Source organism: Tarenaya hassleriana, unplaced genomic scaffold, assembly GCF_000463585.1.
Source record: "Tarenaya hassleriana unplaced genomic scaffold, ASM46358v1 Cleome5, whole genome shotgun sequence".
Taxonomy (NCBI): Eukaryota; Viridiplantae; Streptophyta; class Magnoliopsida; order Brassicales; family Cleomaceae; genus Tarenaya; species Tarenaya hassleriana.
The window spans coordinates 5,547,527-5,563,205 of record NW_010967707.1 but is presented as its reverse complement, the minus strand read 5'-3'; the positions used below and the strand labels follow the sequence as shown (position 1 = coordinate 5,563,205).

The 15,679-nt window shown below is 40.8% G+C and overlaps 4 protein-coding genes across 8 annotated transcripts in view; 1 reads left to right on the top strand and 3 right to left on the bottom strand.

Annotated features, from left to right (window-relative positions):
* The window catches only part of LOC104827169 (sister chromatid cohesion 1 protein 4-like), an 8,186-nt gene extending 537 nt beyond the window's left edge, over window positions 1–7,649 (bottom strand). Inside the window, exons 1-15 of one of the 3 annotated variants that reach the window (XM_010560273.2) lie at window positions 7,324–7,649; window positions 6,858–6,991; window positions 5,886–6,147; window positions 5,601–5,698; window positions 5,464–5,513; window positions 4,652–4,704; window positions 4,234–4,333; window positions 3,569–4,139; window positions 3,089–3,469; window positions 2,823–2,961; window positions 2,402–2,538; window positions 1,310–2,067; window positions 1,099–1,135; window positions 695–812; window positions 461–590 (exon numbers count right to left, since the gene is read on the bottom strand). In XM_010560273.2, the coding sequence (XP_010558575.1) occupies window positions 461–590; window positions 695–812; window positions 1,099–1,135; window positions 1,310–2,067; window positions 2,402–2,538; window positions 2,823–2,961; window positions 3,089–3,469; window positions 3,569–4,139; window positions 4,234–4,333; window positions 4,652–4,704; window positions 5,464–5,513; window positions 5,601–5,698; window positions 5,886–6,147; window positions 6,858–6,981 (2,958 nt within the window). In that variant the 5' untranslated portion in view covers window positions 6,982–6,991; window positions 7,324–7,649. Of the gene's footprint in view, window positions 1–460; window positions 591–694; window positions 813–1,098; window positions 1,136–1,309; window positions 2,068–2,401; window positions 2,539–2,822; window positions 2,962–3,088; window positions 3,470–3,568; window positions 4,140–4,233; window positions 4,334–4,651; window positions 4,705–5,375; window positions 5,419–5,463; window positions 5,514–5,600; window positions 5,699–5,885; window positions 6,148–6,857; window positions 6,992–7,323 lie in introns of those variants that run through there. The other 2 variants (XM_010560274.2, XM_010560276.1) reach the window with 2 other exon arrangements.
* Window positions 7,650–7,931: 282 nt separating this feature from the next.
* Window positions 7,932–10,284, bottom strand: LOC104827168 (pentatricopeptide repeat-containing protein At3g02650, mitochondrial-like). 2 transcript variants are annotated; one of them, XM_010560272.1, is made up of 2 exons: window positions 10,175–10,284; window positions 7,932–9,833 (listed from the first exon to the last, which is right to left on the bottom strand). In XM_010560272.1, the coding sequence occupies exon 2, from the start codon at window positions 9,798–9,800 to the stop codon at window positions 8,043–8,045; it is 1,758 nt and encodes a 585-aa protein (XP_010558574.1). In that variant the 5' UTR covers window positions 9,801–9,833; window positions 10,175–10,284; the 3' UTR covers window positions 7,932–8,042. The 2 variants fall into 2 exon arrangements, with proteins under 2 accessions (XP_010558574.1, XP_019059601.1); XM_019204056.1 differs by having other exon boundaries at window positions 10,181–10,268.
* Window positions 10,285–11,121: 837 nt separating this feature from the next.
* On the top strand, window positions 11,122–11,967 carry LOC104827167. Its single transcript, XM_010560271.1, has one exon. It carries the CDS (start codon window positions 11,232–11,234, stop codon window positions 11,790–11,792), a length of 561 nt encoding a protein of 186 aa, XP_010558573.1. The 5' UTR covers window positions 11,122–11,231; the 3' UTR covers window positions 11,793–11,967.
* Window positions 11,968–12,028: 61 nt separating this feature from the next.
* On the bottom strand, window positions 12,029–15,669 carry LOC104827165 (stearoyl-[acyl-carrier-protein] 9-desaturase 5, chloroplastic). 2 transcript variants are annotated; one of them, XM_010560270.1, is made up of 5 exons: window positions 15,378–15,669; window positions 13,763–14,055; window positions 13,304–13,515; window positions 12,698–13,138; window positions 12,029–12,354 (listed from the first exon to the last, which is right to left on the bottom strand). In XM_010560270.1, exons 1-5 carry the CDS (start codon window positions 15,500–15,502, stop codon window positions 12,232–12,234), a joined length of 1,194 nt encoding a protein of 397 aa, XP_010558572.1. In that variant the 5' UTR covers window positions 15,503–15,669; the 3' UTR covers window positions 12,029–12,231. The 2 variants fall into 2 exon arrangements, with proteins under 2 accessions (XP_010558572.1, XP_019059731.1); XM_019204186.1 differs by lacking the exon at window positions 15,378–15,669 and adding an exon at window positions 14,212–14,574.
* Between the last annotated feature and the right edge of the window lie 10 nt (window positions 15,670–15,679).

Genomic DNA, 15,679 nt, shown 5'->3' with positions numbered 1-15,679 from the left:
ATATATATATATATATATATATATATATTCCAAAACCGGTTTGATCAGACATGGAAGATCGGAAAAAAGATTGAGGATTTGCTCTCTCTTTTTTTGTACTGTTTTTTTTATGGTAAGAGTAGCTAACAGATGCATAGGTGTACAAGTGATGATGAAATATGCTTACAAGTAAAGATTTCTTTTACATGCTCATGCCTAGCATTGCAAGAAATTTTGGAAACCCATGTTTTTTGAGCCATTAACCGAGGAAAAGGCCCAAACTTTTCAGAGATTTGTAAATAAAAATCGGAACTTTAAGGAAAAGCACCATTAATCCACAGAGGGAGTTCATACCCTGTCCTGTTTCTTTGTTAACTTCAGCTGCAAAAGTTACTATGGAGAGACATTTCCGTCGGCTACTTTAAAAGTTGATTTTCATGGAGAATGTTTAATGTTATTGTAATTCCTTATAAAGACGTACCAGTGTTTCGAAAAACATCCGCGAAGCTTCTTTACGTGTTTTTCCGGCTAAAAGATTCTCCACCACAACAACGTTCTTTCCACTCTCAGTTTCTTTATCGAATAAAGTCTGCAGGTACTTGGCCACGGCCCTATAAGGAAAAAAAAGGGAATCATCATCCAACGTTCATAACACACAGCGTACAGCAGTGATCGTATCCGATGGCAGACAAGAAGACAAGTAAAAAATGCAGACCTGGTACGAGAAGACCATCCACTATTTTCATGAACACGAGTCTCGTCATCATATTGCATGCCATCATCATCATCATTTTCACCATCCTCATCATCATCATCATCGACGTTCAAGAATCCTGAAGGGGCAGAATCAAATGAATGAATAAGCAGAAGTTGGGACAATATACAGGTCTAAAGATTCGGACTTCGAAACACTTCTAATCTTCAAATAACGCCTCATCAAGTAACAATCTCACATCTAAAAAGTTTCCAACAAAACTTGGCTCTGGTTTTTCAAAGCTTTAACCAGGCTATGACCAGATCATACAGCCCTACGAATTCCCAGCCGCTTTTCTCTGGCTCTCCCAAAACATTGGATAAGAGTTTAAAATACGAAATACGAAATCAGACAGGGTTTAGGACCTGTATCATGTTCGAATCCAGTGGTTTCCATCTCCTGCTGCATAAAAGTAAACAAGGACACGATTAAAGTCAGGGAGATATCTTGAGGCTCTAAAAAAACTACAAAATTTTTTAAACACGATGTAACTGATTAGAAGCAAAAAAATGAAAACAAACCGTAAATAACTACTCATACTTGAATATAAAATAAGATAAGCCAAAAGGTACTTACAGAGTTATCTCCTGTAAGACCATCTCGAGAAGCAGTTCCTAAACCTGCTGCACTTTGCATATCAGTTTCCTCGTTAAATTTCTCATTGAATGTTGGATCTTTGTTATCAGACTCTATCTCTGCAATTTGGACCCCATCATTATTTGCATCCCCAACTTTATCACTGTCATTTTCCATGGCTGGGCTACTAGAACCACCTGCTTCCATGAATTCAGTTACATTAACACCAGCTGATACATCCATCTTTGTTTCATCCTGTAAAAGTTCATCTTCAGCTTTCAAGTCCAACTCACTCACAACCATGTTCTCTACATTCAGCACTTCCTCGTGATTTTCATGGGATCCATCTAAATGTAAATTCTCTGCACTATCGATTTTTTCACCCGTTGATGTTTCACAAGTTCCATGACTAACTGAACGATTTACTTCATCAGCAGCCCCATTGTCCTCTCTGTTAACTTCCACCTCCAATTTATCCCTGACAAGATCATTATCAGCTCTCATCTCCTCCTGTAGATCTTTATTTTGCGGGTCCTCATAAGTATGACCTTCAGCAGGTTGCTCCCCAGAATCATTTCTGGAAATTGTTGGGTCAGAGCTTTCTACAATTCTATCTTCTTCCACAATATCAGGCCTAACAGAACACTCATCATCTTCCACCACTCCAGTAGAAGCATGAGGGTCATCATTTTCGATAACCCTGATTCCTCTCAGATCATATGGCTCATTGTGCAGAGATGCAAGTTCCATTGACAAACCTGAAAAACATTGAAAAGTATTACCAGTGTGGCTGTACTTGGCATGAACAAAAAATAGTAACTAAATGATGAAATATATAAACAAAGTATCAGAATTGGAGGGGTTTATTATGCACTCCACCCAGGGAAACTTATAATGTAACAAATAAAGCAAAATGTTGGCCAAGAAAGTATATGAAAAACACATGTAGCCACATTACAGAACACAGAAAGAACCCAGGGAATATGACACATCAGATCTATCATTAAAAGCCTGAACTGTACAGCAACATTTGTTTGAAAGAAAAAATTTTGAGAAGCAGAGGACAACGTACTTTTAGCATCACCAACTTACCAGTGAATATTGGCTCCTTAAAGAGTCCATCCCCCAAAAACTGCCTATGAAGTATTAAGATTTCGGCATGGGTGCACGGTGCTTTCTTTCGTACACGGCGTATATCTTCAGTGTTCATCAATTGTTGACGTATAACACTAATGAGAATAGGCAAGATCAGAATCCAAGGAAAAAACAACAACAAAACCAACACTTTACTGGATTGGATGCAACTGGAAATAAGAAAATTACAAATCTAAGCCCCAAAAAAAAGACGAAACTTGATTTTCAGAAAAGGGGAAAAGATTTGCATCGATAATTTTTTTATAAAATATTCTGATGTCTATCATTGTCTTGAACCTGAGAGTAAAGCACAACATGGCAAGAATAGCATTGAGCATAGAAAGTACATATGTAAGCTTAAACATTGAAGCAGACATACTCGCCGTGCAAGACCATAGGGTCATCCATAAGAACCTTCCTCTTTGAGGCAGAACGGGGCGCAGACCACAATCGTTTGTTTGAAGATGCTACTTCAAGCACAGGGGTGGACTTCATCTTTAGAAAGGATGACTTCCCAACTAATGCAATTGAAAGACATTTGTTTAAAAACTGAGCTCAAAGTGGTGAACTTTGTATGAATGCTCAGAAGCCCATTTAGAGTGATAACATGGGAAAAAAAACAGAGATGGCAACAGAAACACATACCTAAAATAGAAGATAACAAATCATCGTCATCAGGAACAGAATCTGCAGTTTTCCTGGAGCTGATAAGTCCAACTGACTCAACAGAGTTCAAACTTTCTGCAGTTAAGGTGCTCTCAGTGAAAGTACGTTTGCTCCCAATAATGTTTTTAGTTCCAGGATCTTCTTTAGTAGTGTCTGCATCCTCTCGGTCTGGCGTACATTCGATCATGAAATCATTTTCCTTGACAGCAAGTCCATCAGGTACAGATAGTACCTTTTCAGGAGCAGGCAAATCAGAATTAGCAGATCCAGTCATATCTCCCAACTGTTTATCAGCCTGCCCATCGCCTAGCAAACTAGAGTTTGTTTCCTTATTAGCCTCAGCCGTGTTGCCACATTCCCCTAGCAGAAAAGGTAAAGATCAGCAAAACTAAACCGGCGAAGGAGGAAGGCTTGGACTTTGGATTCAGCCTTAATTCAGTCAACAAGAATATAACAGACCTCGCATCTCTACTCCAAGATCTTTTGGTTCCTGAGATGACTGATGCCCGGTTTCTGACTTCTCTGTGATAACATTATCCTTCTCGGCTCCTGGCACAGTCATTACTTGACCCGGATCCTCTATCTCGGTGGTGATGCGAGAACAACAAGGAGATTCAGCACGTATGTGCTCTGCCATCTCTGGATCATTTTGTTCATTGGATTCTCTGTCTATCTGTGATTTATCCCTTGCCATGAGAGTGGCTGTTGATTCTCCCTGACACCCAATCTGCTTGTCTGGGTCACTACACTCATCAGGTAGCATATTCACATCTGATTTCAGACCAATGTTATGTTCAGAAGATAGGTCTTCCTCCTCTGCACTTTTATGCATCTGACAAACATCTAGCTGCCTGGATGCCTTCCTAGCATCTTTTGCAGCACCTGACACATTCTGATCTTCTACTTCCATGGGATCATCGTATGCCGGCTCCTCTCTGGCACTAGACAGGTTTGGCACCTCAACTAATCCAGGAGTTTGTGGAGCTTGAGCATATTCATGTAACTCATTGCGCATGGTAAGATCTCCAACCTAACAAGAAATAAATAATAAGGTGGCCAGTCCAAGATCAACGTTAAACATAACTTGTTCCACCCGCATGGATGATGCTACAAATGGTAAGCACCTGATCGTCGTTACGATTCTGTGGCATGGATTCATCAGCTCCCAGCGCTGAATCCTTTATCTCAGGTGTTGCAGCATCCAAACAAGCATCGAGATCAGCACTGTCATCAAATACAATGTGTCTCAAGTTAAAATTTTGGTCGATAATGGCACGTTAGCATAATACAGAATCACATCCAAGGACTGGATACGATTCTAAGCCATAAAGCTCTTGATATAAACTTGGCTTTTGCATACACTAAGAAAAGGTAATAAAACTCAGGATTACATAGCTTAAAGCAAACGTTAAAGCATCCAATGACAAATATCTCTTATTTTACATTCAACTATAAAATCTGCCTCGCTAATAGCTATAAAAACAAAAAAGAGAAAGGGGGGAATAAAAGGTATGGTATAGATGACAAATACAAAAGGCTGACCCTGAAACTCCCACATCCTCAGCAGTAGCAACATCCTTACCATGAAATACTTCCTGCAAAACATGGCAGTAAGGAAAATAAACCATACATCCATGACATATATATTATATATATCAGAGAATCAATATGAAAGCAAAAGATATGAAACTTCAAGGGAAGTGAAGGGCAGCTACGAGTAATTATTTTGGGCTAATTACAGCTTCCTTTCTCCAAAACTATCTCTACTCTATATATATAACATTAAATCATCCTAATAGGGCTGTTTGTATTGTACAAGCCCCTTACACTAAGAGCTTAATAACAAAATTTCCCTTGGAAACACCTATGCCATTCTGATACTACAAATTGGTGGAATTCTGACACTACAAGATGGAACCAACCTGACACCATCATATAAGGAACCCCCTGATTCTGAAGTGTTAATATGTGACGTAATAACTCTAACATGGACATGTTTCCCAGTGAAAGATAGTTGTAAATATAGCCTTAAAGCATTTCCAATTCCCTTCATTTTTATATCTCCAAAAGGCGTACACTTTCCTCAAATTTCTTTATAAATAGACCCAAAATTGTGACCAGCCACTAATCAAATTCATTTTTACAACCTTTTTGCTGTCAGCGAGTTCTGAACTTTTTATTTTTATCACATGACTTCAGACCTTGATACCCATCAGATTTTGCAGCAGCTGTGAAAAGCTAAAACAAGATGGAAACTAAAATTTACCGCCAGATTCTTTTCGTATACTAAACATGGTGAACCGAGAGGCTATTCTATTTCCTGTCCAAATGTCTCGAACGAAGAAAGGAATCACCTCATCAAGATCCAAACCAACTTGAGAAGTGTCACCATCACCAAACCGCTCTACAAAGGTGTAAAAAGGAAAGAGCGTGTTATTTCAGGCAACACTATCAATACACTGAAAAGGGAGCACCATGAACACTCACTGACCATCTAATCCAAATTGTGATGTCAAGTACACAACACCATCCATGGTATCCTGAAGGGTGATCTGCTCTCTTGTACTAACATGATGATCTACATAATTTCTGCTTGACAAACGTATGGTGAGAAATGGGTCTAAGCATCAGAATACGGATATCAGAACTCGGACAGTAAAGAGGGAAAATTGAAATGGAGCTCTCTTAAATGTCTAAGAGCCAACGCAATGTGTAAGAGATTTCATAAATATTCAACTGATGAACACTGAAGAACATGAGTATTCAAAAAACTAACCCCTGAAAGATTTCACTGTCCGGAAGCTCAAAATCATCAAGATCAAATGTCTCCGGCAAAGTAATAGAATGATACGGGGCTTTGGATTCTTCTGGAGGTAGATCAACGACAGTGGAGCGAAAAGCTTGTTTTACCTTAAGCAATGCCTCACTGCAATCGTCGAAAAGGTAATTTACCTTTTTCGAGTAGATCCTCACCACACCAAGCAGAAGATGGCTAGACAACCGCAATGCAATAGGAGCTTCAGGAAAGAGAATAGAATCTGCCCAGAAAAGAAAAACAATCAGTTGGAGGACATGAATACAGAAAATTATTATGACGGGGGATGGCAACTATAGATTGGAACGAAAATAATGTTTGCCTCCTCGGTTAGTGAGAACATGAAAGAGGTATAAGGAGGCATAGCATGCATAGCTGAAACCAATACATCAATAAACACACCCATGTTTCAATAATAAGTCTGATTACACGAGCATAAATATGGGAAATACACTCGGCATTGTAATCATACTTTCAGTTAGTTGGTTGACATCTAAAAACCTAAACATTCTTTGGCATAGAAACGAAGATACAAGTCTAAAAATAGAATGGTAGACGATGCCCACTTAAAAATTTAGCCAAGTGGCGGATCATCCAGTTTACGTATGAGAGATTGCGTGAACACCGCAATATTACTTCCTATAATTGCACAATAAATTCCATCCTAAGAACCTATTTTCATGTTTCCACCTCTAGTCGCAGATGATAATTCATCCTAAAGAATTAATCTCCTCCATAAAATTTCAAAAGGTATCAGCATGTGTTAAATTCTGTAAAGCGAAATCATATCAAATGCTAATGTTGGCATACCAACAAACATCTATCAAACGCAATTCCAGTTCACATGGATCAGAAATGGCTCAATAGCCGGTAACAGGAATTCAATACTGACATATATACATAACAGTACGAATTTAGATAGTAAATACTCACCAACAGAAACTCCGATGTCTGTGTCGGCAACCTGATTCTTTCGGAGCTTCCTCTCCAAATGGGCTGCGATCCATATTGTCCCCAGTGGCCCTTTCTTAGCTAATATGAACTGTGAATAGAACATTCCTCAACCCCTGAAATAGAAAACCCTAAATTCTCAACAAAAATGTCACCTAGAAGCATCAAATACACGGAAAAGCAGTAAACTTCTTCGCAAAAGCTAATCATACGAGTATCAGAAACACTTTCAAACCACCGAAATCGAGTTGAAATATTCGAATTCAAGAATCTTTGAAGAGCCTCAGAAACTCGAACTTCCATTGCAGAGATCAAAAAGAGCTTAAAAACCGACGAAAACATGGCGATTGCGACAGAACAGAAACCCTCAACGTTCCAATACTGCTTCGCCAGCTTCGAAAGCAGAATCCGGAGTGTTTAAAAAGAGAATAAAAAGAAGCTGAAATACCGGAAGAATCACGGAAACCCAACAATTCCAACAGCTCGATTGAACAGAAACCCGAAAACCCTAGCCTTTCGAGGAGAACCGTCCGCACTCCAAAGACATTACTCCGGCGGTCGGAGATCAGACAACACCGTACTCATCAAAGACGCAAGATAACAGTAACACAGAGAGAGAGAGAGAGAGAGAGAGAGAGAGAGAGAGAGAGAGAGAGAGAGTAATGGGTTAATTTCGAACAATGGATCTTGGAGTTGCGTCGCTAAAATCTCAGGGCCAGTGACTAGCTAGCTGCGGCGACGGAGCACGACTCGTGACAGACGTCGTCGTCCCGTTGGACCGTATCAATTAGTTTTTGACACCTTGTATTTTTCACGGTTAGCTCTGATAGTTAGTTACACTCAATCATTTTTAATAACATAAATAACATTTAAATCATGGACGATTATTCTGAATCAAATAATATATAAATATAACTGAACCGATCTAAATTCAAATCGAATTTTTTTTGGGAAATGAATATTTTTATCAATAAAAATAAAAAATAATCAAGATAAACCTAAAATAAACCAAATTGGATATAAAATCGAAATAATTGAACCAATCAAATCGAATCCTGGCAAAATGCAAAAAAGGAAATCTTATTAGGAGGAGCCATGGTCTTTGTACAGCACATCATACGATGTCGTTTCACCTCCATGATGCGATTACAAAAAGGAATAAAAAAACTATGCTTCGGCTAGTAATTTCTCGTCCGCATTCTTTAAGGCTTCGGATTCCAGCTCTTTCACCGCATGTATCAGACCCCGAGTAATAGCATTCAGATACAAACCCTTCTCCTTCAACTCCTCGGCCAGCTTTTCGGCTGTCTTCCAATCCAGGGCCTTGAGGCAAAGCGACTGTATCAGCTTACCGTACTCATCCGCATTGGGCTTCACGCCGAAACGGTCCATTTCAGACAACAGTTTCATAGCCTTGTCGTATTCCTCCATCTTGCAATACCCACGCACTAGTGTATGATAAGTTACCGGAGTTAGCTTCTTATGCTTCCTTTTGGCTTCTGCAAGAACTTCACATGCTTCATCCATCAGCCCCGCTTTCGTATAACCGCTGATGATGACTGTGTATGCGTACAAATCCGGTTTCAATCCCCGACTTTCCATCAACTTGATCATCTCTCTCGCTTCGTTCAGTTCTCCAGCTTTTGAACATGCGTTGATTATCGAGTTGAAGACCGCGTTCCCGGGAGGTGGCCCTCTCGAGATCATATCCAGAAGCAAGGCTTTTGAGTCTCTCACGTTTTTCGTCCTGCATAAACCTCGTATTACGTCAGAAAACGGCTTGATTCCCTGCCTTCTGTCTTCTCCGGTGAGATCACCCAACATCTGTTGAGCTAATGGCACAGTCTCATCGTTTTTGCAGAGAGAATTTATCAGTGTAACGGTAGATTTACGAGGCGGGTACTTGTCTTTTGTCTTGGCCAGCATGTAAACCGATTGAGCTTCTATGGCTTTTCCTTCCTTACACAACAAAGTTATGATGTTACCAACCTCCCTACTGCTCTCTGGTAAAATACCTACCGCAATCATCTTCTCGCAAACCGAACATGCCCATTCCGTAAAGGAGCGCTTGCAAAGGGCTTCCAGTGTCAGGTAGTAAGTCTTTCCATCTGGACTGAACCCAAACTCTTCTATTTTACTAAACACATCAAAAGCAGCTTTTGGTTTATTAAGCTTCCCTAACGCAGCTATCAACTCATTCATTATCCCCAAATTCAGAACACTGCTCTCCTTTTCGCCTATCTCCCTGATCAAATCCCACAAACTATAAGCATCCATCCTTCTGGTTTCACCCGAAATTTGCAGAACAAGAGCTTCCACAACAGTAGTAGTAACGGTAAACCCTTTTCTACCCATTGCCCACTTGAAGAACCTAATCAAGTTCCCACCTGAAATTCCTGGGGACTCCAATACCCTGATCACAAAATCTACATGCAAATCAACATCAATGGCCTTAAGACAGAACTCTAAAGACTGTTCATCACTCCGTAACAAAGACAGCACAGACTCTAACTTTTCGACATCAACCTCGTACACCTCATCTATCCAATCATCAACATTTCCTCCCCCAACATCACCATCACCATCTCCATCAGCATCGACAGTGGCTTCGGCGATAAGACCATCAGCACCGTCACTTTCGGCAAAACCCAGATCGGAAGCATCCAATTCTCCATGAACATCCCTTCCTGGAGAGACATCTGATTCGACCAAAGCAATCTCGGGGCCGGGTGAAATAGGATTCTCTTCAGCAGCATTCATAGAGAAGAAACTGATGTTTCGAGCAAAAGCAACTAGAGATGAGGATCTCTGGATTGATTGAGGATCAGATTCAGCCACAGAGACAGATGAAGGAGCCTTTGAGGTCCGAATTCCGCTGAGACTCCTCGATACATTTCGCGATCTCGACACAATTGATCTCCACATATCTCTCTAAACCCTTATCTTCACGATGCTGCCCTGCAATCAAGAAAAGAGCATGCGAGTTAGCAAAGAATATGGAATACCAGAATACATAACCAACATTCGAATTGGAAAGCCAAAAAACACCCTCTTATGCAGCACCTCAAACTAAAACCCGAATTCATATAAATCAATTACGAAGCTAGAAACAACCATTGCAAATGGAACTTGATCAAGAACTACCAGAGACATTAATCGCGGAAATCTTAGAAAAGAACACGGATCAGAAAAGGGTTGTTCTACGAAGCTGAAAATGCAGAGAATAACTTTCCGATCAAAGCCAACACACGCCCTAACAAAACCGAAACCCTAACCCACCAAGAGCGAGAGATACGAACCTGAACCTGAACCTGTGAGCTGAGCGCGATGGACGACGGCGAGGGGAGACCGTGTCGTGCGAGGAGTGAGGGGAGCATAGAGGGTGTTTGTCTATTTACGAAACTCGAGCAGTCCGAGACCGAGAAAATGAAAGTAACCTAATGGCGATATAGTAAATAATGTGAAAACTTAGGGGTATATTTGTATTTTTAAGAATTTTACGTGGTTATGCCACGGTTCAACATTTACCATACCGGAATAACAATTTCTCCCGGTTCGGGCCATGGAAAATGAAACTTTAACCGGTGAAATAACCGATACGAGCTTGTAGCCTTGAACCTGCTTACACGTGTGGAATCACAATGAAGGAAATTGTACTATAAAAATTTGAGTCCTTAAAATTTTTTAAAAATCGAAAAAATAGAAAAACGAATTGAATAAAATATAACAAAAAAAATACTAAAAATATTTTTGAAAATTTTACTATTTACATATAACCGTTTCTGTCATCGCAACGGACAAAACATTGGGCATGGCCCACTGGGCCACCTCGTTCAAAGGATCTAATTTTTCATACGTCTTTCCCAATTAATATTTCTTCCTTCATCTGTGTGTGATTTTATATTCTTTTCGTCCACATGATTGAGATATTATACATATTCCGTCGATTATTTTGGTAAACTACGGCTTTGATTTTTTTTAAAAGAATAATTTACAAAGAGGTAATTATTGCATTTCTCTAAGAAACTATTTAAAGAGGTATATTATATATTTTAGAAATATTTAAAAACATACGAAAACATGTTACATGTTTTTAAAACATGTAAGAAAAATAAAAGAAAAGCAAAAGTTGCCGTTACACATATGGGCTCCACTTCGCAACTCCAACGGTCATATTTGGAAAATCTGACCGTTTGGGTCTTTCCCTCTCCTCTACTTATGCGCTTCCCAGATCCCCAAATCCAAATCAACCCACGAGATCTCTCTCTCTCTCCCTTTGCATCTTCTGATCTGTAGAAACCTGAAGAACACTCTTCCGTAAATCCCAAGTTCTCCAAAACCCTAATCTCAAAAACCATGGGTTTGATCCCCCATCAGCAACAAACGATCCAGGAATCTCACTACCATACCCACAAGATCTTCCTCTTCTCCAACTACATTCTCCTCGGCGCAGCGTCAAGCTGCATCTTCCTAACTCTCTCTCTGCGTCTCATCCCCTCCATATGCGGTTTCCTCCTCATCCTCCTCCACGCAACCACGATTGCAGGCGCCGTCTCCGGCTGTGCCGCCGCCTCCTGCGGTAGAAACCGCTGGTACGCGGCTCACATGGTGGCCACCGTCCTCACGGCCATATTCCAAGGCTCTGTCTCAGTTCTGATCTACACCAACACGTCGAACTTCCTCGGTAGCCTCAAGTCTTACGTCCGGGAGGAAGATGCGGCCGTGATCCTGAAAATGGCTGGTGGGTTGTGCATTCTGATCTTTTGCCTCGAGTGGGTTGTTCTCGTTCTGGCCTTCTTCCTCAAGTACTATGCTTACGTTGATGGGGGTGACAGTGGTGGCGTCGCCATGAGGAGGACGGGTAAGGTACAAAACGAGGAGAACCCCAAGGACTGGCCGTGGCCCTTCCAAGTTTAAACCATTTCTCTTCTGATGAGAAATGTTAAACTTCTGAATATCTTGAGTTCTTGTGGGGTTTTGAATCAAATGTCGGTTTGATCTTGTTTCCGGAATTGTTTTGATTTGTTCAGTTGTTTCTGAGGTGTTCTCTATATCCATGTTGATGAATATATTATATATATTGATTTGTTCAGTGCCTTTGAAATCACGATAAACCAGAGATCTGATCACAGCCTATTTCGACAGAAGCAACAAAATGCAAAACCCAGAGGGCATATTACTATTATTTTTTAAAAATTGTAAGATAAAAGACAGCTCTTAGAGAGGAGGAAGTCTACTTCTTTTGGTAAACAGACATATCACTAAAACACACAACGCATGCTTCTGGTCTCAGCAGACAAACCTAACACAAAAGTTATCTACATACGTCACTTTAGCCTCTCCTTCCATGGCAGTTTTAAACGCAGACCTCCCGGTCAAAAATCCAGCTGAAGGGCACGTTTCTTGTGGCTTCTTTGGCTCTTCCTTGAGCCCTCTCTTCCAATCTGCGGATCCTTGCAGGCAGTCCACAGACAAAGTCCTGTTGAGACGAGCAGAAGAAGTCGGTGGTTAACATAACAATCACAGGCTCACAGCTCGAACTGAGGGTCCTGATTCCAGCATAAATGCCTACTCATCTCCGAATGCATAGAGAATGACACTGTCAAGAAACAAAATAAACCCGAGAAAGACCTCCACGGCTTGGAAGTGAATTTATGTCAACTAGCAAGGCTAGTTTGTTCATGACAAAATCTACTTGAGCACTCTCCAATGTCAGCCATGACTAATGAAAAGGGAGCTTTCTGACAAAGACGGTTAAAACAAACTCATATAGAACTAAGGTTTCAGTAGGAGAGTACTAAGTTTCATGGAAGTGTTGTTACCTGGGCCCTTTGCCCTTCGCCAGAAAGGCCGGACAAATCCTCCAGATTCCACCGGTTCACAAGAAATTCCAATATATCAGCATAGTCCTTGGCAGTGTAGACACCTAGCCTCTGGGCCACGGATGAGAAGTGCTCAAAAAGGTTATCATCACGGCCATCATACATTAAATGAGCAGGCATCGAGATCTTTTTCTTCATCATGTCAGCCAAGCCCATGATCGTGCCATCAGGGTCAATCTCAAAGAGTTTCTCCACAATCTTGGTGTAGGCAGTCTCATGGCGCTTCTCATCGGCCGCAATGATGCCACATATCTGTGCAAGCTTCAAGTCACCATGCTCCTTTGCCAGTCTGGCTGTGTTTCCATGGGATATGAATGTTGCCCTTTCTTGGAATGACGTATATATAAAACCCAGGTATGGGTTGTTTTCAGTTTTTGGATCCTGAGAAACAAAGACAAGAAAAAACGACAAAGCCAATCAAAATGGCCAAGCATCAGATTGATGTATCTCATCCTCGATCACCCATTATTCACAGATCAGATTTTCGCCAGAGAACTTCAAATGAAGGACAAGAAAAAGGAAAATCAGAGGAACTTGTAAACTTACCATTCCAGAACCAATCAGGTACTGGATTGTCCTTTCAATCTGCTTCATGTCAACTCGTCCAGACAGATACAGATACTTGTTAAGAAGATCCCCATGCCTGTTCTCTTCAGCAGTCCATGCCCTTGTCCATATAGCCCAGGAAGTAGGGCTTGCACCAGTCTCGTCCCTAACCCCATCCAAGGTGTTCAACATCGTCTGATAGGTCGGAAGAGTGGGCCACCTACGTCAAATTGCAAATTTTTGTAATATTAAAAAGCAAAAGTAGCCGTTAGTTCGATCTGGGCTCCACTTTTGCACCACCAACGGTCATATTTGGAAAATCCGAGTCTCTTCCACTTATACATAAGCCCCTCCTCCCCTTCCCAAATCCCCATAGCCTCTCTCTCTCCCTCTGCTTCTTCTTCTTCTTTCTTCTCTCTAGAAATCCGAAGAACCCTTTTCACCCTTTTCTCGGAAGAGCTTCCTCTGTGACCATATCCCCAACAAGCACTACAAAGTAATCGTCGGGAAGTTCCTTGCACCTTTCCCTCAATTCCTTGACTTGGTCATAGAACCCTTCTGATTTAGATTCCGGGAGAAAATCGTCAGGCTGCCACGATTTCTCAACGGGTTTTAGAAGGGTCAACAGGTTCTGCTCAGCCCATCCTTCCAAGGATTTAAAGATTTCCAACTTTTGAGGTGGCATTGAGTGTTTCACTTGGACATGCACCTCTCTTGGAGGGATATACGGTTTCTTTCCATTCGTAATCTCTCTGTAAGGCACCAAAGGAATTTTACAAAAAAAAAAAACAAGTTAAAATGATGATCAAAAGGGTTTGAAATGCAAATGAGCTCCTGTAAGTGATCACAGGATCAACTAAAAAGTAAGCAAGACCAACAAGATTGTGTCACCATATGATATTTGTTACCAGAATAGCCAGAAGGGTATCTGTAAATGGCCATAGAACCAACAAAATGACATTCTTTTCACCACAACGGCAAGGAGTAAATGATGGATCCAAAGATTAAAAAACTAAGTCCTAAAACAATCCTCAAGCAGTACAGAATCTTACAAATGATCCCACAAACATAAGCTTTGATTGTATCAAAGACTTGAATAAATAAGATGCCCTCAACAACAGACAACCAACTTGGACACAAGATATTATCCCAAAACATTAAACGAGAAGATCCCGACAAGAAAGAGATTCCCTTCAAGAAAATGAAAGCAAGGGGACACATGCAGTACAAGACAAGCATGCACAACTAAAACTCTTCAATACAACACAAGCAGCGGCAGACAGCAGGCAAGAAAGAAAACAAAAATGAAGAAGCAAGCCTGACCTAATACACACACTCATAAAAGTATGCATCATCCAACACAACACGCAAACTCAAGAGAAACGCAATAGAGGAAAAGCCGTAAGCCTAATGAACAGAAAATTGATGGGAATAAAAATTTGCATGGTGGCCAACCACCAATTATAAATTCAAGAATATAAAACAATCCATGCGTGTAAATGGAAAGGAAAAAATAAAAAATTTCCATCTAGCCGATGAAATCACTAGTTTAAACGGAGAAAATCACGAAAATCTTGCATCAATTTTCCAGAAAGGGACAAAGATTGCCACTTGCATGAGGACGAAAAAGCTCCCTTCAAATTTCATTTAAGGACAACGAAAAGCTTACGTATACTCGGCTAGATCAAGCAACCAACTTATTGACAAATATTGCATAAGAGAAAATGCATCATTTTCACGACCCAAAAGCAAATTCCTATTATAAAGAACAAGATATATTCAAGAAATAATCATATGACAACAGAAAGCAGCCTATGTTTGATCTTCCCCATTAATACATTATACAAGTAGACCTATATATACACACAGTAACATGGGTGAATACAAATGCCTGTATACGCAAATGAAAATACGGTGGTTGAGTAGAAAGTTGACGAACACAAGAGGGTCGGTAGACCCAATGCGGAGAATGGTCGATGCTCAAACCAGAAACCCAGATCAGGAAAATCAAGGGAACTATCATTCGAGACAGAATAAAACGAACCCATGATTCCAAAACAAACAAAGAACTCACGTAGTGGCGGCGCGAATCGTGGAGGCCATGGAAACTCGGGAAGATCTGAAGCTCCGAAGCTGAGAAGGAAGACAGATGCTGGAGGGAGGGAAGAAAGCGATCCGATCAATTGCAGCAGTAGCCATTTTTCCTCAGGATTCCTCGAGTGTATCAACCAAAGCAAAGAAAAAGAGAAAAGGAACAAAACAAAACTTTGATTGGGACCAAACGATTCTCGGAGGAGTGAGGTGAGAGGGGAATAGCTATTTAAGGAGGGAAGAAAACAGGGGACGGAGGAGGAGGAACGAGCGAGAAGAGCGCGG

Coding starts and splice junctions, on each gene's coding strand:
- LOC104827168 (XM_010560272.1), bottom strand. CDS start 9,800: ATGTGGAGATCAATTGTGTCGAGATCGCGAAATGTATCGAGGAGTCTC.
- LOC104827167 (XM_010560271.1), top strand. CDS start 11,232: ATGGGTTTGATCCCCCATCAGCAACAAACGATCCAGGAATCTCACTAC.
- LOC104827165 (XM_010560270.1), bottom strand. CDS start 15,502: ATGGCTACTGCTGCAATTGATCGGATCGCTTTCTTCCCTCCCTCCAGC. Junction 14,056..15,377: donor ACGATTCGCGCCGCCACTAC/GTGAGTTCTTTG, acceptor GGTGCCTTACAG/AGAGATTACGAATGGAAAGA. Junction 13,516..13,762: donor GGATATGGTCACAGAGGAAG/CTCTTCCGAGAA, acceptor GTAGGTGGCCCA/CTCTTCCGACCTATCAGACG.